At 49.3% G+C, this 13,210-nt stretch overlaps 1 protein-coding gene and 1 long non-coding RNA gene across 2 annotated transcripts; both read right to left on the reverse strand.

Annotated features, from left to right (window-relative positions):
* Positions 1 to 6,051: 6,051 nt before the first annotated feature.
* On the reverse strand, positions 6,052 to 11,985 carry LOC120913032. Its single transcript, XM_040322705.1, has 2 exons — positions 6,413 to 11,985; positions 6,052 to 6,186 (listed from the first exon to the last, which is right to left on the reverse strand). The coding sequence occupies exon 1, from the start codon at positions 11,502 to 11,504 to the stop codon at positions 6,843 to 6,845; it is 4,662 nt and encodes a 1,553-aa protein (XP_040178639.1). The 5' UTR covers positions 11,505 to 11,985; the 3' UTR covers positions 6,052 to 6,186; positions 6,413 to 6,842.
* LOC120913033 lies at positions 6,413 to 12,715 on the reverse strand. The gene is made up of 3 exons (XR_005743475.1): positions 12,465 to 12,715; positions 11,992 to 12,238; positions 6,413 to 6,536 (listed from the first exon to the last, which is right to left on the reverse strand). It is a non-coding gene; the product is annotated as an uncharacterized LOC120913033 (long non-coding RNA).
* Between the last annotated feature and the right edge of the window lie 495 nt (positions 12,716 to 13,210).

A 13,210-nucleotide genomic window follows, 5' to 3' on the forward strand; every position in this document is an offset into this window, starting at 1 on the left:
GCCCACCAGGCCAGAATTGCAGTCTACACAAACCCTCATCCGGAAGTAAAAACGGACTCCAGTGACTTGCTGGGTCCCCAGTTCTATTGAGAGGATCCCAGGCTGGGTGCCGTTCCATTTTGGGGGTCGGCTTGAGGGGAACCCGGAGGCAGGTTGTCCAACAGGGCTTGAACGAACCAATCGAGGATCTGGTGACCGGAATGTTGGCAGGTACGTTTTGCTGTCATCTGGTGACCTATGCTACAAACCTACTGGGAGGATTCGCTCCATTTATCCATCTAGCTCACCTAAAGTAATTGGCCTGTGGCAGAGGCCCTAGAGACTAATTGAACAACCCCTTACCGTAACCATTTGTTCGTCTCACCCCCTTATTGTAACCTACAATAAAGACACTGACAACGACTTATTCTTGAATGGACGAAGGGGTCGGCCACAGCTTTATTTTGTTAAAATTACAACATGAACTTGTTAACCTTAATCAACCTTTCAAAGGTTGCTCACCAGGGGGAAGCAACAGCCAGCCGCCGGCCTAAGCCGACGGGCATAATAGCCTTCCACCTCTCCTTTCCATGGCTTTATTCTCCTGTACCGCCACAGGAGGAGCTCGGTCCCCCTCAAACTGAGCTCCGACCCCCACCCAGAATATACAGAGCCTGCTCAATGCCATCCTGAAGGCCAGATAAGAATATATCCATCCCAATGTCGTTGAGGTGAACGCCATCTTGGCTCATAAGCCGCCTATTATCTCCTTCCAACTGTCTGTGCCGGACTACCACCCCGGACCTGGCCCTAACATAACGGGACATACGGGAATTTATGGTCCTGCGCGCCCTCTCTATGCCCACCGCGTCCCTGTCCTCCTGCCATGTGACCCGAGGAACAATTTCCGACCAAACAATGATCATTTCGGAAAAAAGACAAACCATTCTCTCCAGATCCATTCGCATAAGTACGATTATTTCCGGGACTCGCAGGGAACGTATGTCGTTCCCACCAGCATGAACCACTAACACCACCGGCGTCCGAGATACACCGGCAATCTGGAAAACTTCCATGAGGATCCGGGACCAAGGGAGACCCCCAATACCTCTCCAATGCACCTCCACCGGAAATCCCAATGCTCTACCGCCCGGCCGGCAGATAGCCCTCTGCGCGGCCCGATGAATGTAGGAGTGCCCCACAATGTGCACCACCGGAGCACGAGGACCTAAAAAGGGGGGGGAAAATTATTAGAGCAACAATTCTGGGCGAACGTAGCCCGCATAGCAACCCGATTTCCACCTACCAATTCTCTGAATGTCGCCCACCGACAGCCCCGCCCTGGCCGCTTCAGTAGCCGCACCGATCCTAAAGGAATGCGTGCCAAAATCACCAGCCGAAGCCCCCGCAGCCGCTAGACAACTCTTAAATACTGAACCGAATTGGTACCGTGTAAGGGGGGCCCCGGAGGCGTGTACTAAAAACTTCTCCCCAATAGGACTCACCTTCAGGTACTCCATCACCATGGCGACCGGACAAAGGGTACCCCCCACCGCCCCAAGGCGCAGCCAACAACCCTCGCCCAACTGATCCGTCTTGGACTTCCTAATCCTGACCTGGACCACCCCGTTGGTCAGTAAAACATCCTCCCTGAAAAGGCCCCCGGCCCCGCTGACCGAGGTGGGTACCAATTCGCTCACCCGTAACGCACCGAAAAAAGCCAGGCAAAAGGCCGTGGAAAAAAGAAGCCCCTCGTAAGGAGAGGAACAAACGCCCCCCGTAACCCTAACTAAAGAATCTAACAAGGCAAAGGAAACCGGACGCCTATTGTCTTTTTTCGCGTGTACCTTCCGCCAACCCCTCATCGCCTGTGAGATGCCAAAATGTTTTGTACAATCCTGCCAGCCGTGTAACTTCAAGTGAAATCCAACACCCCCCAGTCGGCGACGCGCCACCGCGGCAGGACAACCAGTACGCTCCAAACCCAATAGGTAGTCGACTGTGACTTGAAAACGAACGCTCTCACCAGAGGCTATGTCCCTATTACCTGCCACCCCCAACCAGGCCTTCCACGCCTTACCGTGATTGGACCAGGTGGCCGGAGTCACCGAAGATGCGATGAGCGGCATAAGGTTCATAACGCCAGGGTCCAAAGGAACTGCGGGCAAGGCAGGCCCTCCTGAGCCGCCCCCGGGCACAGCGTGCGGAACTCCTGGAAACGGAAACGAGACAATAAATCAGCGGTCACATTGTCAACACCGGGAACATGACGAGATCTGAACCATATATTATACTCTAGACACCTGAGAACCAGGTGACGGAGGAGGGCCAGGACCGGAAGGGAGGAGGAAGACAGACCGTTAATACAATGAACCACACTGCTATTGTCAGTCCAAAAACATACCTTCCTATCCCTGAGCTTGTCCCCCCAAAGTTCAACCGCCACAACGATGGGAAAAAGCTCAAGGAGAGTCAGGTTGCGACACAACCCCTCATCCTGCCACTGCTGCGGCCATAATTCCGCACTCCAGTCCGATCCGAGAATTGCACCGTAGCCCACCGATCCAGCCGCATCGGTGAACAGGGACAACTCCTGATTACACATCTCATCTGACAAAAAACATGTGCGACCGTTGTAGCGCCGCAAAAATTCACGCCATACCAACAGGTCTGCTTTCAGAGATGAAGTCAGACGTATCCGATGCTCAGGCCGCTTAGCCCCTTTGGTAGCCAAAGATAGCCGACGTGAAAAAACCCGACCCATCGGCATTATGCGACATGCGAAAACCAGGAGACCCAAAAGCGACTGCAACTGACGCAAAGTGACCTTCTGAGCTCCGCAAAAACCGTCAATTAAATTTATTAGTTTCTCGAGCTTGACCACTGGTAACCGAAAAACCATCTCAAGGGAATCTATTTCAATGCCCAAAAAAGACAGCCTAGTAGTTGGACCCTCCGTCTTTTCGGCGGAAAGCGGAACACCAAACCTGCTCATCAAGGCACAGAAAGAATTCAACAAAACTTGACATGTGGGAGACTTACCCGGGGCCACGATCAGAAAATCATTCAAATAATGAATAATAGACCTGCAGCCAGTGTCACGTCGCACCACCCATTCCAAAAAGGAACTGAACATTTCGAAATAGTGGCACGATATGGAGCACCCCATCGGTAAACAGGTATCATAGTAAAACAGGCCATCCACGCAGCAACCCAGAAGATGGTAGCAATCCGGGTGTACCGGCAACAACCTGAAGGCGGATTCAACATCCGTCTTGGCCATGAGGGCGCCCCGACCAGCTCGCCGGACCAACATCACCGCCTTATCAAAAGAGACATAGGAAACCGAAGCCTCCTCCTTGGAGATGCCGTCGTTGACCGATGAGCCCTTCGGGTAAGACAAATGGTGAATTAAGCAAAACTTACCACTGTCCTTTTTGGGGACCACTCCCAAAGGAGAAACCCTCAAATTGGGAAAAGGGGGGTATGAAAATGGGCCCTCAATGCGACCCAGGTTAACTTCCTTACTAACCTTGTCCCGAAGAGCCTCCGGATAAAGTGCAGCCGATTGCAAATTGCCAGCCAGTTGAGGTGACGCTGAAGGAACAAAGGGGATGAAGAAACCATACAAAAAACCTAAGCGCAGTTGTTCCCCTTCAGACCTATTGGGGTAGCGCTCTAGCCAGGGCAACATCTCGTCCACGCTCACTGGCGTCTTTCCCATCAGCAGGCGCTGCTCCCCTCTGCGCAGGTTTAGCACCGCGGGGGCAACGGACTGCACCGTGGGGGCACCCACAAGAGGAGCACTCGTGCTTAAATTTGCATAGCCCGAAGAACTTGCAATGGCCCTCGTTAAAGAGCCAGCAAGTGCCGGGTCTCTTTGCGGCCGCCGCGCCCTGCTGGCCTGCTGAGGACGCCGCGGCCCCGCCAAGAAAGGGAGTCTGTCTCTGCGCCATCATAAGACGCAGCCAGACGTCCGTAGCCTTGCAACCCCACCCCACTTCGTGCTGCAACGACAAGCGCCTTCGGAACTCCTCATCGTATTTCCACCAGGCGCTGCCGCCATGGGATTTGAATGCATTGTAGACCGAGTCCAAATAGATGAAGAGTTCAGAACAGCGTTCGGGATGTTTCTCTCCCATTATCCCACCCAGCACCGCAAAAGCCTGAAGCCAGTTACCTATTGTCCTGGCGACACGGGGCCTACGCTCAGCTGATCTATCCGTGAAAGGCTTGCGCTCTCTATCAATTGTATGTTGGTCCACCGATACCAGCGACCAGATGTCTACATACTTGTTATCCCAAATTTTTTGCCTAATGTCGTCGCTAACGTGTGAACCCAACGGGCTAATCCCGCAGAAAAAAGACTCCTTGTACACACCAGCTCTTGGCGGAGACGGAGCCCGTTTGCTCGGAAGAGGCGAGACCGCCCCTTGGGAACCGGACTCCAGCTGCGTCAACAAGGCCTTAAGGGCCGGAACCAAACCTTGCGACCCGCCCCCAGCCCCCCAGGCCCCCGCGTAGTCAAACTCACCAACCACGGCAGGAGACGGAGCAGGAGGCATTTCTGAAGAAATCACGGATGGCAGCATCACCGGAGGAGCAGGCACTGGATCACGTGGAGGCAGAACCGACATCGAAGGGAGAGCCCCTGGACAGGAGCAGCCAATGGGGTAGCAGAGGAGGCGGGCGCGCCGGACCTGACGTCCACGCGAGAAGGCTGCCTGGAGCGCCTTGACGATCCGCATGTGGACCTACGATAACCCTCCCGGCCCGCCGGGGTCCTAGAGCGGCTGCGAGAGGAGGACGGCGACCTCCAGCGAGAGGATCTGGAGCGCCTGGACCTGCTGCGACGCCTGTGTGACCTATGGCGACGGCTTCTGCTACGCCTGTAATATCTATCTGAGCTGTGGGAGGAGGACCTGGAAGGGGACCGTATCTCCCGTCTGCGGGAGCGGTCGCGCTTGCGACACCCGGCGCGGGGGGGGTCATCAACAGAATTAAATAAAAGGGGGGAAGAGGGGGCTCCAGCGTCCTCCCCAGCATCCTCAAATACAGACGCTGGGGGGTCATTAACAATAGGCTGATCAGGAGGTGGGTCTATAATATGTGCAGCTGCAGCAGTGGGGACAGTATTGGACACTAAACCAGCCTCCTCTGTAGCTGAGGAGCTGGATCCATCTGAGGCGTTTGCATTGCCCATAATAGCAGAGCCAGACTGTGGAAGGGGACAGCTCACAACAGGCACTCGGCAGGGGAGTGAATAGATGCCACGAGGAGAGCTGCGACAAGAAGGGGGCGGAGCTACCGCGCCGACGCGCGTACGAGCGGCGGCCCCGCCCCTTCCCCCCCCCTCCCAGCTCCAGCTGCCACAGAGCTCCCCCGCCGCTGTGAAGCTCTCAGGGGGCTCGGGCTCAATCGATCAGGCGGCCGGATGGCCCTACGAGGGGCCCGCCGACCCCCCACGTTGGTACCTGTAGTGTGGCACGGCGAGGAGGGCGGTCCCAGCACTCCCAAGTCGGCGGCAACACGGGCGAGGAAGTCGCCATCGGACCGCACCCTCTCCCGGAGCATATCCATCAGCTCGTCAGCCATCCTCAGCCGAAGCTTTCTCCGCTGGCGCTGTCCAGGTAAGAGGAAGTGGGGAGGGGTCTTACCCCTCCTTTTACACCCTCTGTCCCACCTAGGCCTACCCCCAACCAAAAAACTATTGGTCCCTTGCCAACCTATGGGACGTCCCCTATAGAAAAGAAAGGGAGGGGGATGAGGCTCACTTAACCCTGTCGTCCCCCCTCTCATTTAGTCAGTGACACCTAGGCCTAATTGGCCGGTGTCAACCAGCCAGGTCTGTGAGAGAGATCTGTTCCTCCCAGCCAATCCTAAGTGACACTTCGGCTGCCAGGCTTGTGAGAGGGGTCTGTCTGGGGGCACTTCACCCACTCCGACTAGAGTGGCAACGAATATTAATTTGGTACTCTATTGAGCAAAGACTGCTCAATTAATATCCGGGCCTGACACTGCAAGTGTTACGGCCCCTTTGGCATCGAATAAATAACAAGAGGAGAGCTTCTGACGGGTGCAGTAGTTTTATTATTTCGGAACAAAGGTGCGCAGCAGGGTTGAATATTATTTTCTTTATCTCCTTGAGCACCGTAAATATGAATATCGTAAGCACCATAGCACCATAGCACCATAGCACCGTGAAAACTGTAAATGACATACAAAACACTTATTTACAGTTGTCACCAAAAAGGGGGTTACAGGGTTAATTACAGTTGTCTGCACACACATCTAATTACATTGAACATTCAAAGAAACATGGTTACATGCAAAGTGTCTTGGATCATATAGCGTATTTAAAACCAAACAGCATGAACAGGGTTTATCTCTAGAACATATACACCTTTATAACAATGCACACTTTTCTGCATACCTCGATCCACTTGCCAAGGGGGGTACAAACTTTAAGCTTTAGGGATTTTCTGCAGACATCTTCCATGAAATCCTATGCAGACAGCTAACATGTGGCATCTGAGATACAGGAAAAGGCTTTCTTTCTAAGACAGGAAGAAGGAGTGGTCTTGTAATCCTGCTGATCAAAACATTCCCCAGGGAACCAAAGGGAGGCAGAAATGTTCCACCCAGCAGTAAGTGCTGAACTAGATCCACAATGATAAGCGGACAGTTACACTCCCACCAAATTATGTTATGATGAACATAACCTAAAAGTCATACATAATTTACAGAACATAACCTTGGCCGCTATAAAACATGGTACATCATACACAATTTAGCTTATAGGTACCTCTGTGACTGGCTACTGTCTTGTGTGGTGGTATGCTAGTGTATCACTAAAACTGAACTTATTTGCTTTCTATGAGAACTACTAGCTTTTGAATAGGACGTTCAATAATTGAAGGTTTTGATACATAGTCCTTCTTATCTTGCAATCTTCTGTCACCTACTAACACCTTGACTCGACAAACTAGATCATCCTTTTCTATTGTAGTTTCAATTACACGTCCTAGTTGCCACTGGCATCTGGGAGACATATCTTCTTTGATTATGACGATGTCATTTACTTTGAGGTTACGTCGAGGTGTGTGCCATTTCTGTCTTGTGGAAACACTCATGAGGTATTCTCTTTTCCACCGACTCCAGAATTGTTCATTGGCTTGTGATGCAAGGGTTGTAATGGGTTTGACTTTAGGATCGTCTACAATTAGTTCTGCTGAAGAGCTTGAAGATGCGTGCACTTCAGATCTCCAAAGGAAACTAGGCCCAGATAACCAACTTGAGGTGGAGATATCCGCTACATGTAGACCCCTGGATGCATGGTCGGCTGGGTTTTGTGTCGTATCCACATAATGCCACTGGGTTGGATCTGTAATCTCTCTTATGAGTTGAACACGATTGGCTACAAACACGTGAAACCTTCTTGCTTGGTTATTGATATAGGCTAAGACTACTTGGGAGTCTGTCCAGAAGAATTCTTTGTCAATTTCTATTTCAAGTTCTGCCTTCAACATGACACTCAACCTTGCTGCAGTGACGGCAGCTGAGAGTTCAAGCCTTGGGATGCTCACAATCTTCGTTGGTGCAACTCTTGCCTTGGCCATTACGAAGCTGCAATGGACTTGATCTCTGTCATTTTTGTACCTAAGGTACGAACAGGCACCATATCCTATGTTGCTGGCATCGGAAAAGTGGTGTAGTTCCACTTTCATTCTGTTACCAAAGTCTGGGGGATGGTAACATCTGGGTATCTTGATTTCCCTTAAAGCTTGCAGACTACTCTTCCAAGCCTCCCACCGTGGACACAAGCTCTCAGGAAGTGCTTCATCCCAACTGATGCCTCTGCGGCAAAGCTCTTGGAGAATGCACTTGCCACTCAGTATGAAGGGGGCTATGAAGCCTAGAGGATCATAAAGGGAGGCTACGACTGACAGGATACCACGACGAGTTGAGGGTTGATGCTTTATGTCAGCACTGAAACTGAAGGTGTCGTTTTCAATTGACCACTGAATGCCAAGTACTTGTCCTTCTGTTGTTGAGTCTGGGCTAAGTTTGACAGGCACACTAGTTGTTGCTCTTTCTGACGGAGCAATACAGGACAGGACGTCCCTTTTATTAGAGTTGAACTTATGCAGTCGTAGGCCGGCATTTTTACATAATCCTTGAGTTTCGAGGATTAGATTCGAAGCTTCGCTGACTGTTGGAACGCTAGTTAGGCCGTCGTCGACATAAAAGTTCTTCTCGATGAAGGCTGATGCTGAGGGATGTTCTGACTTGTGTTGTCGTGCAAGATACTTAAGGCCGAAATTGGCACATCCTGGAGAGGAGCTGGCACCGAAAAGGTGAACTGCCATTCTGTATTCTTTCGGTTCTGTTTCCAACTGACCGTTCTCCCACCAAAGGAACCTTAAGTAATTGCGCATTTCTGAGGGGATATAGAACTGATGGAACATCTTTTCAATGTCGCATATCACAGCAACTGCTTCCTTCCTGAAGCGACAGAGGACTCCCACTAGAGAGTTTATCAGGTCGGGACCTGTCAGCAAGGTATCGTTTAGGGAGATGCCTTTGAACTTTGCTGAACAATCAAAGACAACTCTTAACTTGTCTGGCTTCTTGGGGTGATAAACCCCGTGATGTGGGATGTACCACACTGTCTCTTCCTCTGATAATGAAGGGGCTGGTTCTGCATCACCTCTTCTGATTGTTTCTTCCATGAATGCAGTGTAGTGTTCATGGTACTGTCTATTTCCCTTTAATCTTTTCTTTAGATGATGAAGTCGAATAAGGGCCAGCCTCTTATTGTTTGGTAGTGCCAGTTGACTGTTGTCTTTGAAGGGTAACGGCATCTCGTAGTGTCCATCTTTCCTTTTCATTATAGTTTCCGAGAGAAACTGCACGAAGCGAACATCATCTTGAGACACGTACTTATCTTCATAATTTCTTTCAATGAAGTCCATTTCTAAAGCCTTTAACACATCAGCGACTGGCGGCATTGGCATTTCTTTCACTGCGACTCTGTGTACGAAGCTCTGGCTACCCTGTCTATCAAGATGTGGATTTGCTGATCCTACAATGCTCCAGCCGAGCATAGTTTTTTGAGCGAAGGGTTCATTTTCGGAGCCGATAACAACCTCCAAGGGAGCCAGTGCTGATGGGCAGTCATAACCGATCAGTAGTCCTACTTCGCAATCTTGAAGTGGCTGTAACTTGTTTGCCAAGTGTTTGAGGTGTGACCACTGGAGTGCAGTCTCCTTAGTGGGGATGTGAGACTTATCTACTGGAATGAAATCTCTTGTATAGGCTTGACGGAGTTGGACTTGAACTTCGGAGTTGAAGCCACGCACTTGCAGACCGTGAGCAATTTGGCTTGATATAACTTCGTCAACCGCTGTCATTGTGCTGAGCTTTAGCTGTAATGGCTTGGTGCTCACACTTAACTTCGATACCAGGTCTGCAAGAATAAAGGTTGAATCACTCTGTGTGTCAAGTAAGGCATAAGTGAGGATTTCCCTCTGAGGCTCCGCAGTAGCTGACAACAGAACTGGAACAATGCATGATGTGGCAGACGTATGTCTTGTCAAAGTATGGGACATAACTTTGGGAACGTTGTCGTTTGCCTTATTTCTCATGCCTACTGAATCATCGTTTGATGCCTTGACAGGCTCAGTGTCTCTCTGTATGTGCAAACAGGTTGGATGACGTCGACTGCATATGCTACACGTGTGTCTTCCTTTGCAGTCTTTTGTAGTGTGGCCCTTTCTTAAGCAACCAAAACAGAGATGGTTTTCGTGAATAAAGGCCCTCTTTTCATCGATGGTCTTTGCCGCAAAAGTCAGACATTTAGCGACACCGTGTGTTTCGTCTTTGCAGACTAGGCAAGGTGGTTTCGGTCTTGAAGCTGAGATATTTGGAACGTTGAAGGTAGAGGGCTTCATTTGAGTGCTTGTGTTGAGCGCCTTGGCTCTCTTGGGAATTCTCTCATCTGTAGTCTTGGTACTGAGGAGAAAAGGAGAGGCAATGGGGTTGCATGCAATCTTAGCTTCCCTTTGCAGGAACTCTGTGAAACGAGCAAAGGTTGGGTATTCTTGGGACTTGTCCAGCTCGTCCACGGCGATGCGACCCCATCTGCGCACGATCCATTCAGGCAGTTTCTTGAGAAGCTTGTGGTTTTCTTCACAATCATTTAGAATAGCTAGGCCTTTAACATGAGGAATGGCCTCCACACAACCTTTAAGGAAATCCGCAAACTCTCTTAATGCTACAGGGTCATTTGCTGATATCTTTGGCCATTTAGCCAACCTTTCTCTGAAGGCTCTTTGCACTATGAATGGACCTCCATACCTGTCCTGTAGGATTCCCCAAGCACCTAGATAGGCATCTTCTGAATTTCGGTAGAAGAACCCTTCCACTGCCTTACGAGCTTCACCACCGAGATACCTCTTCAAGTACAGCATTTTTTCGCACACAGGGAGTGGTTTCTGATCAATCAGCGCCATAAAGGATATCTTCCAATCTATGAACTTCAAAGGATCACCTGTGAATACAGTTGGTTCAGGTATAGGGAGACGGTTGGAGATAAGCAGACTTGCAAGTCCTGGGGTTAGACTAACTTCTTCATTTGGTCTTGACACCCCAAGTGGTGTATTTGAAGGTTGAAATGGCACAGCCTTTGGATTCAATGAGTTTCGTGGTTCATTATTTTGGCAGAGGTATTGCACATTGTGGTCTGTCTCCTGTTCGTAAATTTCAAGACTATCATAAGCGTTGTAGGCTTTCACTCTTGCTGCAGCTACCTTGACTTCATTTTCTGCTTGTAGCTGTTGTAGTCTTGTCTTTTCCTCATCCAACTTCAGTTTAATTTCTGCCTCTAGTTTGTTCAGCTTAGCTTGCTCCTCGCGCATCTGTTGCGTCGCCTTTGCCTGTTCTATTTTGGCTGCAAGATCTGCTTCTGCGTCAGCGCGTTTGCTAGATCTGGAAGTGGCTCTTGAGCTTGCGTTGGAGTCTGGTAATGACTCTGAGAGGACAGTTTCTGTTTCTGAGTTTCCAAAGACTGACTCATGCTCTTCTTTATTAAGCACCATCCTCACCCTTTCCTTCTCAAGTTGATCGTTAAAGATTTCATCTACATTCTCTAGCCGCTTGCTGATGAGGTTGCAGATTTCAGCCGTTAACGCGGTGCATGCATCCATTTTCTTAACAACGTACGGGGTAGTGGAATTATTTCGGCACATGGACTCATACTGTTGGTGCACTAACGCTTCTTTGGCTTTAATCTCTTTCAATCTTGTATTAAAGTCTTCAGTTGAGCAGAAACCTTTTAACTTTGTCCTACATTCCTTTGCTAGCTCCTTCCAAGAGTTGCACACCTTGTTGAATGCCTTTTCATTTTTCTTAACTGTTTCTTCGTGCATTTCTTTGCCCTTTTCTGTTAGGCTTCGCTCTCTAGAGCTGAATCGTACCTGTTGTGACTCTGTGGGTTTGTCTGTTTCTTCAGCAGGTGACAACATTTTGTTCTAGTGTGCCTTTGCCTTTCAAGTGTGAGTGTGCCTGAAACCTAACTTGAATGAGTGTTGGCTCAAACTTGCTACTAAGGGCTACAACAGATAACAGGTGTTCACACTTGTAACTAAAGATTAGCAAACAATGCATACAGTACTACAAAATGTTTTAAACGAATATACTGCTGACACTTTCTAACCAGACAATTAACCCTTTACCTAAATAACTGCAGTTTAGTGGATTAGGAACTTGGAAGATAGCGTTGCTTTAAATCTGACACTAGGCCTCTAAACACGAATATAATAACTTGATCACTGGTTTAGCAAAATATTAACTATTTGGCTCGCATACTAGTTAAGGGCGGCTTCCGGATCACATATAAAGAGCCCGCTATATTTAAAAGTCCACGTGACACGTTTACTTTTTTAGCCAAGTCTCTGTTGCCAAGATGGCGTCCGCACGTGTCTTGCGAGGCGTTGGGAAGCCTTTACTCACAGTTCGATGAAGACAGCGACGCAGCTGGTGATGTCGAGTCTCCACCGCAGCGACGAGTTTTCACTGTTACGGCCCCTTTGGCATCGAATAAATAACAAGAGGAGAGCTTCTGACGGGTGCAGTAGTTTTATTATTTCGGAACAAAGGTGCGCAGCAGGGTTGAATATTATTTTCTTTATCTCCTTGAGCACCGTAAATATGAATATCGTAAGCACCATAGCACCATAGCACCATAGCACCGTGAAAACTGTAAATGACATACAAAACACTTATTTACAGTTGTCACCAAAAAGGGGGTTACAGGGTTAATTACAGTTGTCTGCACACACATCTAATTACATTGAACATTCAAAGAAACATGGTTACATGCAAAGTGTCTTGGATCATATAGCGTATTTAAAACCAAACAGCATGAACAGGGTTTATCTCTAGAACATATACACCTTTATAACAATGCACACTTTTCTGCATACCTCGATCCACTTGCCAAGGGGGGTACAAACTTTAAGCTTTAGGGATTTTCTGCAGACATCTTCCATGAAATCCTATGCAGACAGCTAACATGTGGCATCTGAGATACAGGAAAAGGCTTTCTTTCTAAGACAGGAAGAAGGAGTGGTCTTGTAATCCTGCTGATCAAAACATTCCCCAGGGAACCAAAGGGAGGCAGAAATGTTCCACCCAGCAGTAAGTGCTGAACTAGATCCACAATGATAAGCGGACAGTTACAGCAAGGTTCTCCCTTTTCTTCATCAACCAGGGAGGCCCGGAGTGGAAACAACAAAAGGCAGAATAACGGAGGGCCGGGCATGACTGGGTGGAGGTAGGGCAACAAGGAGTTAATGCAGGAAGGAAGCTGGTTGGTTGGAAGGAAAAGCTGTGGAAAACAAGGAGGGGAGGAGTATTATTTAAGGAGGGGGAGGGGTCGTGGTGGCAAAGTGCGGGAAGAAACTTAACAAGGAGGCAGGTTTTTCCCACCCACCCTGTGTTGTGTTGTGCGTTTTGGTGTCGTTTTATTTTTTTTATTTTTTTCAGGTCTATGGTAAGGTTGTCATGACAGCCGTGGCGGAAGGGTTGGCGGTGTTCGGTGGTCTTTGATGGTGGCAGTTACAGATGTGATGGAAATGGTGGTGGGCTCATCGGTGGGATGGGACCCTTATGGGGGATTATTCCAGTGGAACGTTGTCTGCTGGAATACGGTTATGGTTGCACTGCGGGG

This window comes from Rana temporaria, chromosome 9, assembly GCF_905171775.1.
Source record: "Rana temporaria chromosome 9, aRanTem1.1, whole genome shotgun sequence".
NCBI classification, from domain to species: Eukaryota; Metazoa; Chordata; class Amphibia; order Anura; family Ranidae; genus Rana; species Rana temporaria.

Coding starts and splice junctions, on each gene's coding strand:
- LOC120913032 (XM_040322705.1), bottom strand. CDS start 11,504: ATGTTGTCACCTGCTGAAGAAACAGACAAACCCACAGAGTCACAACAG.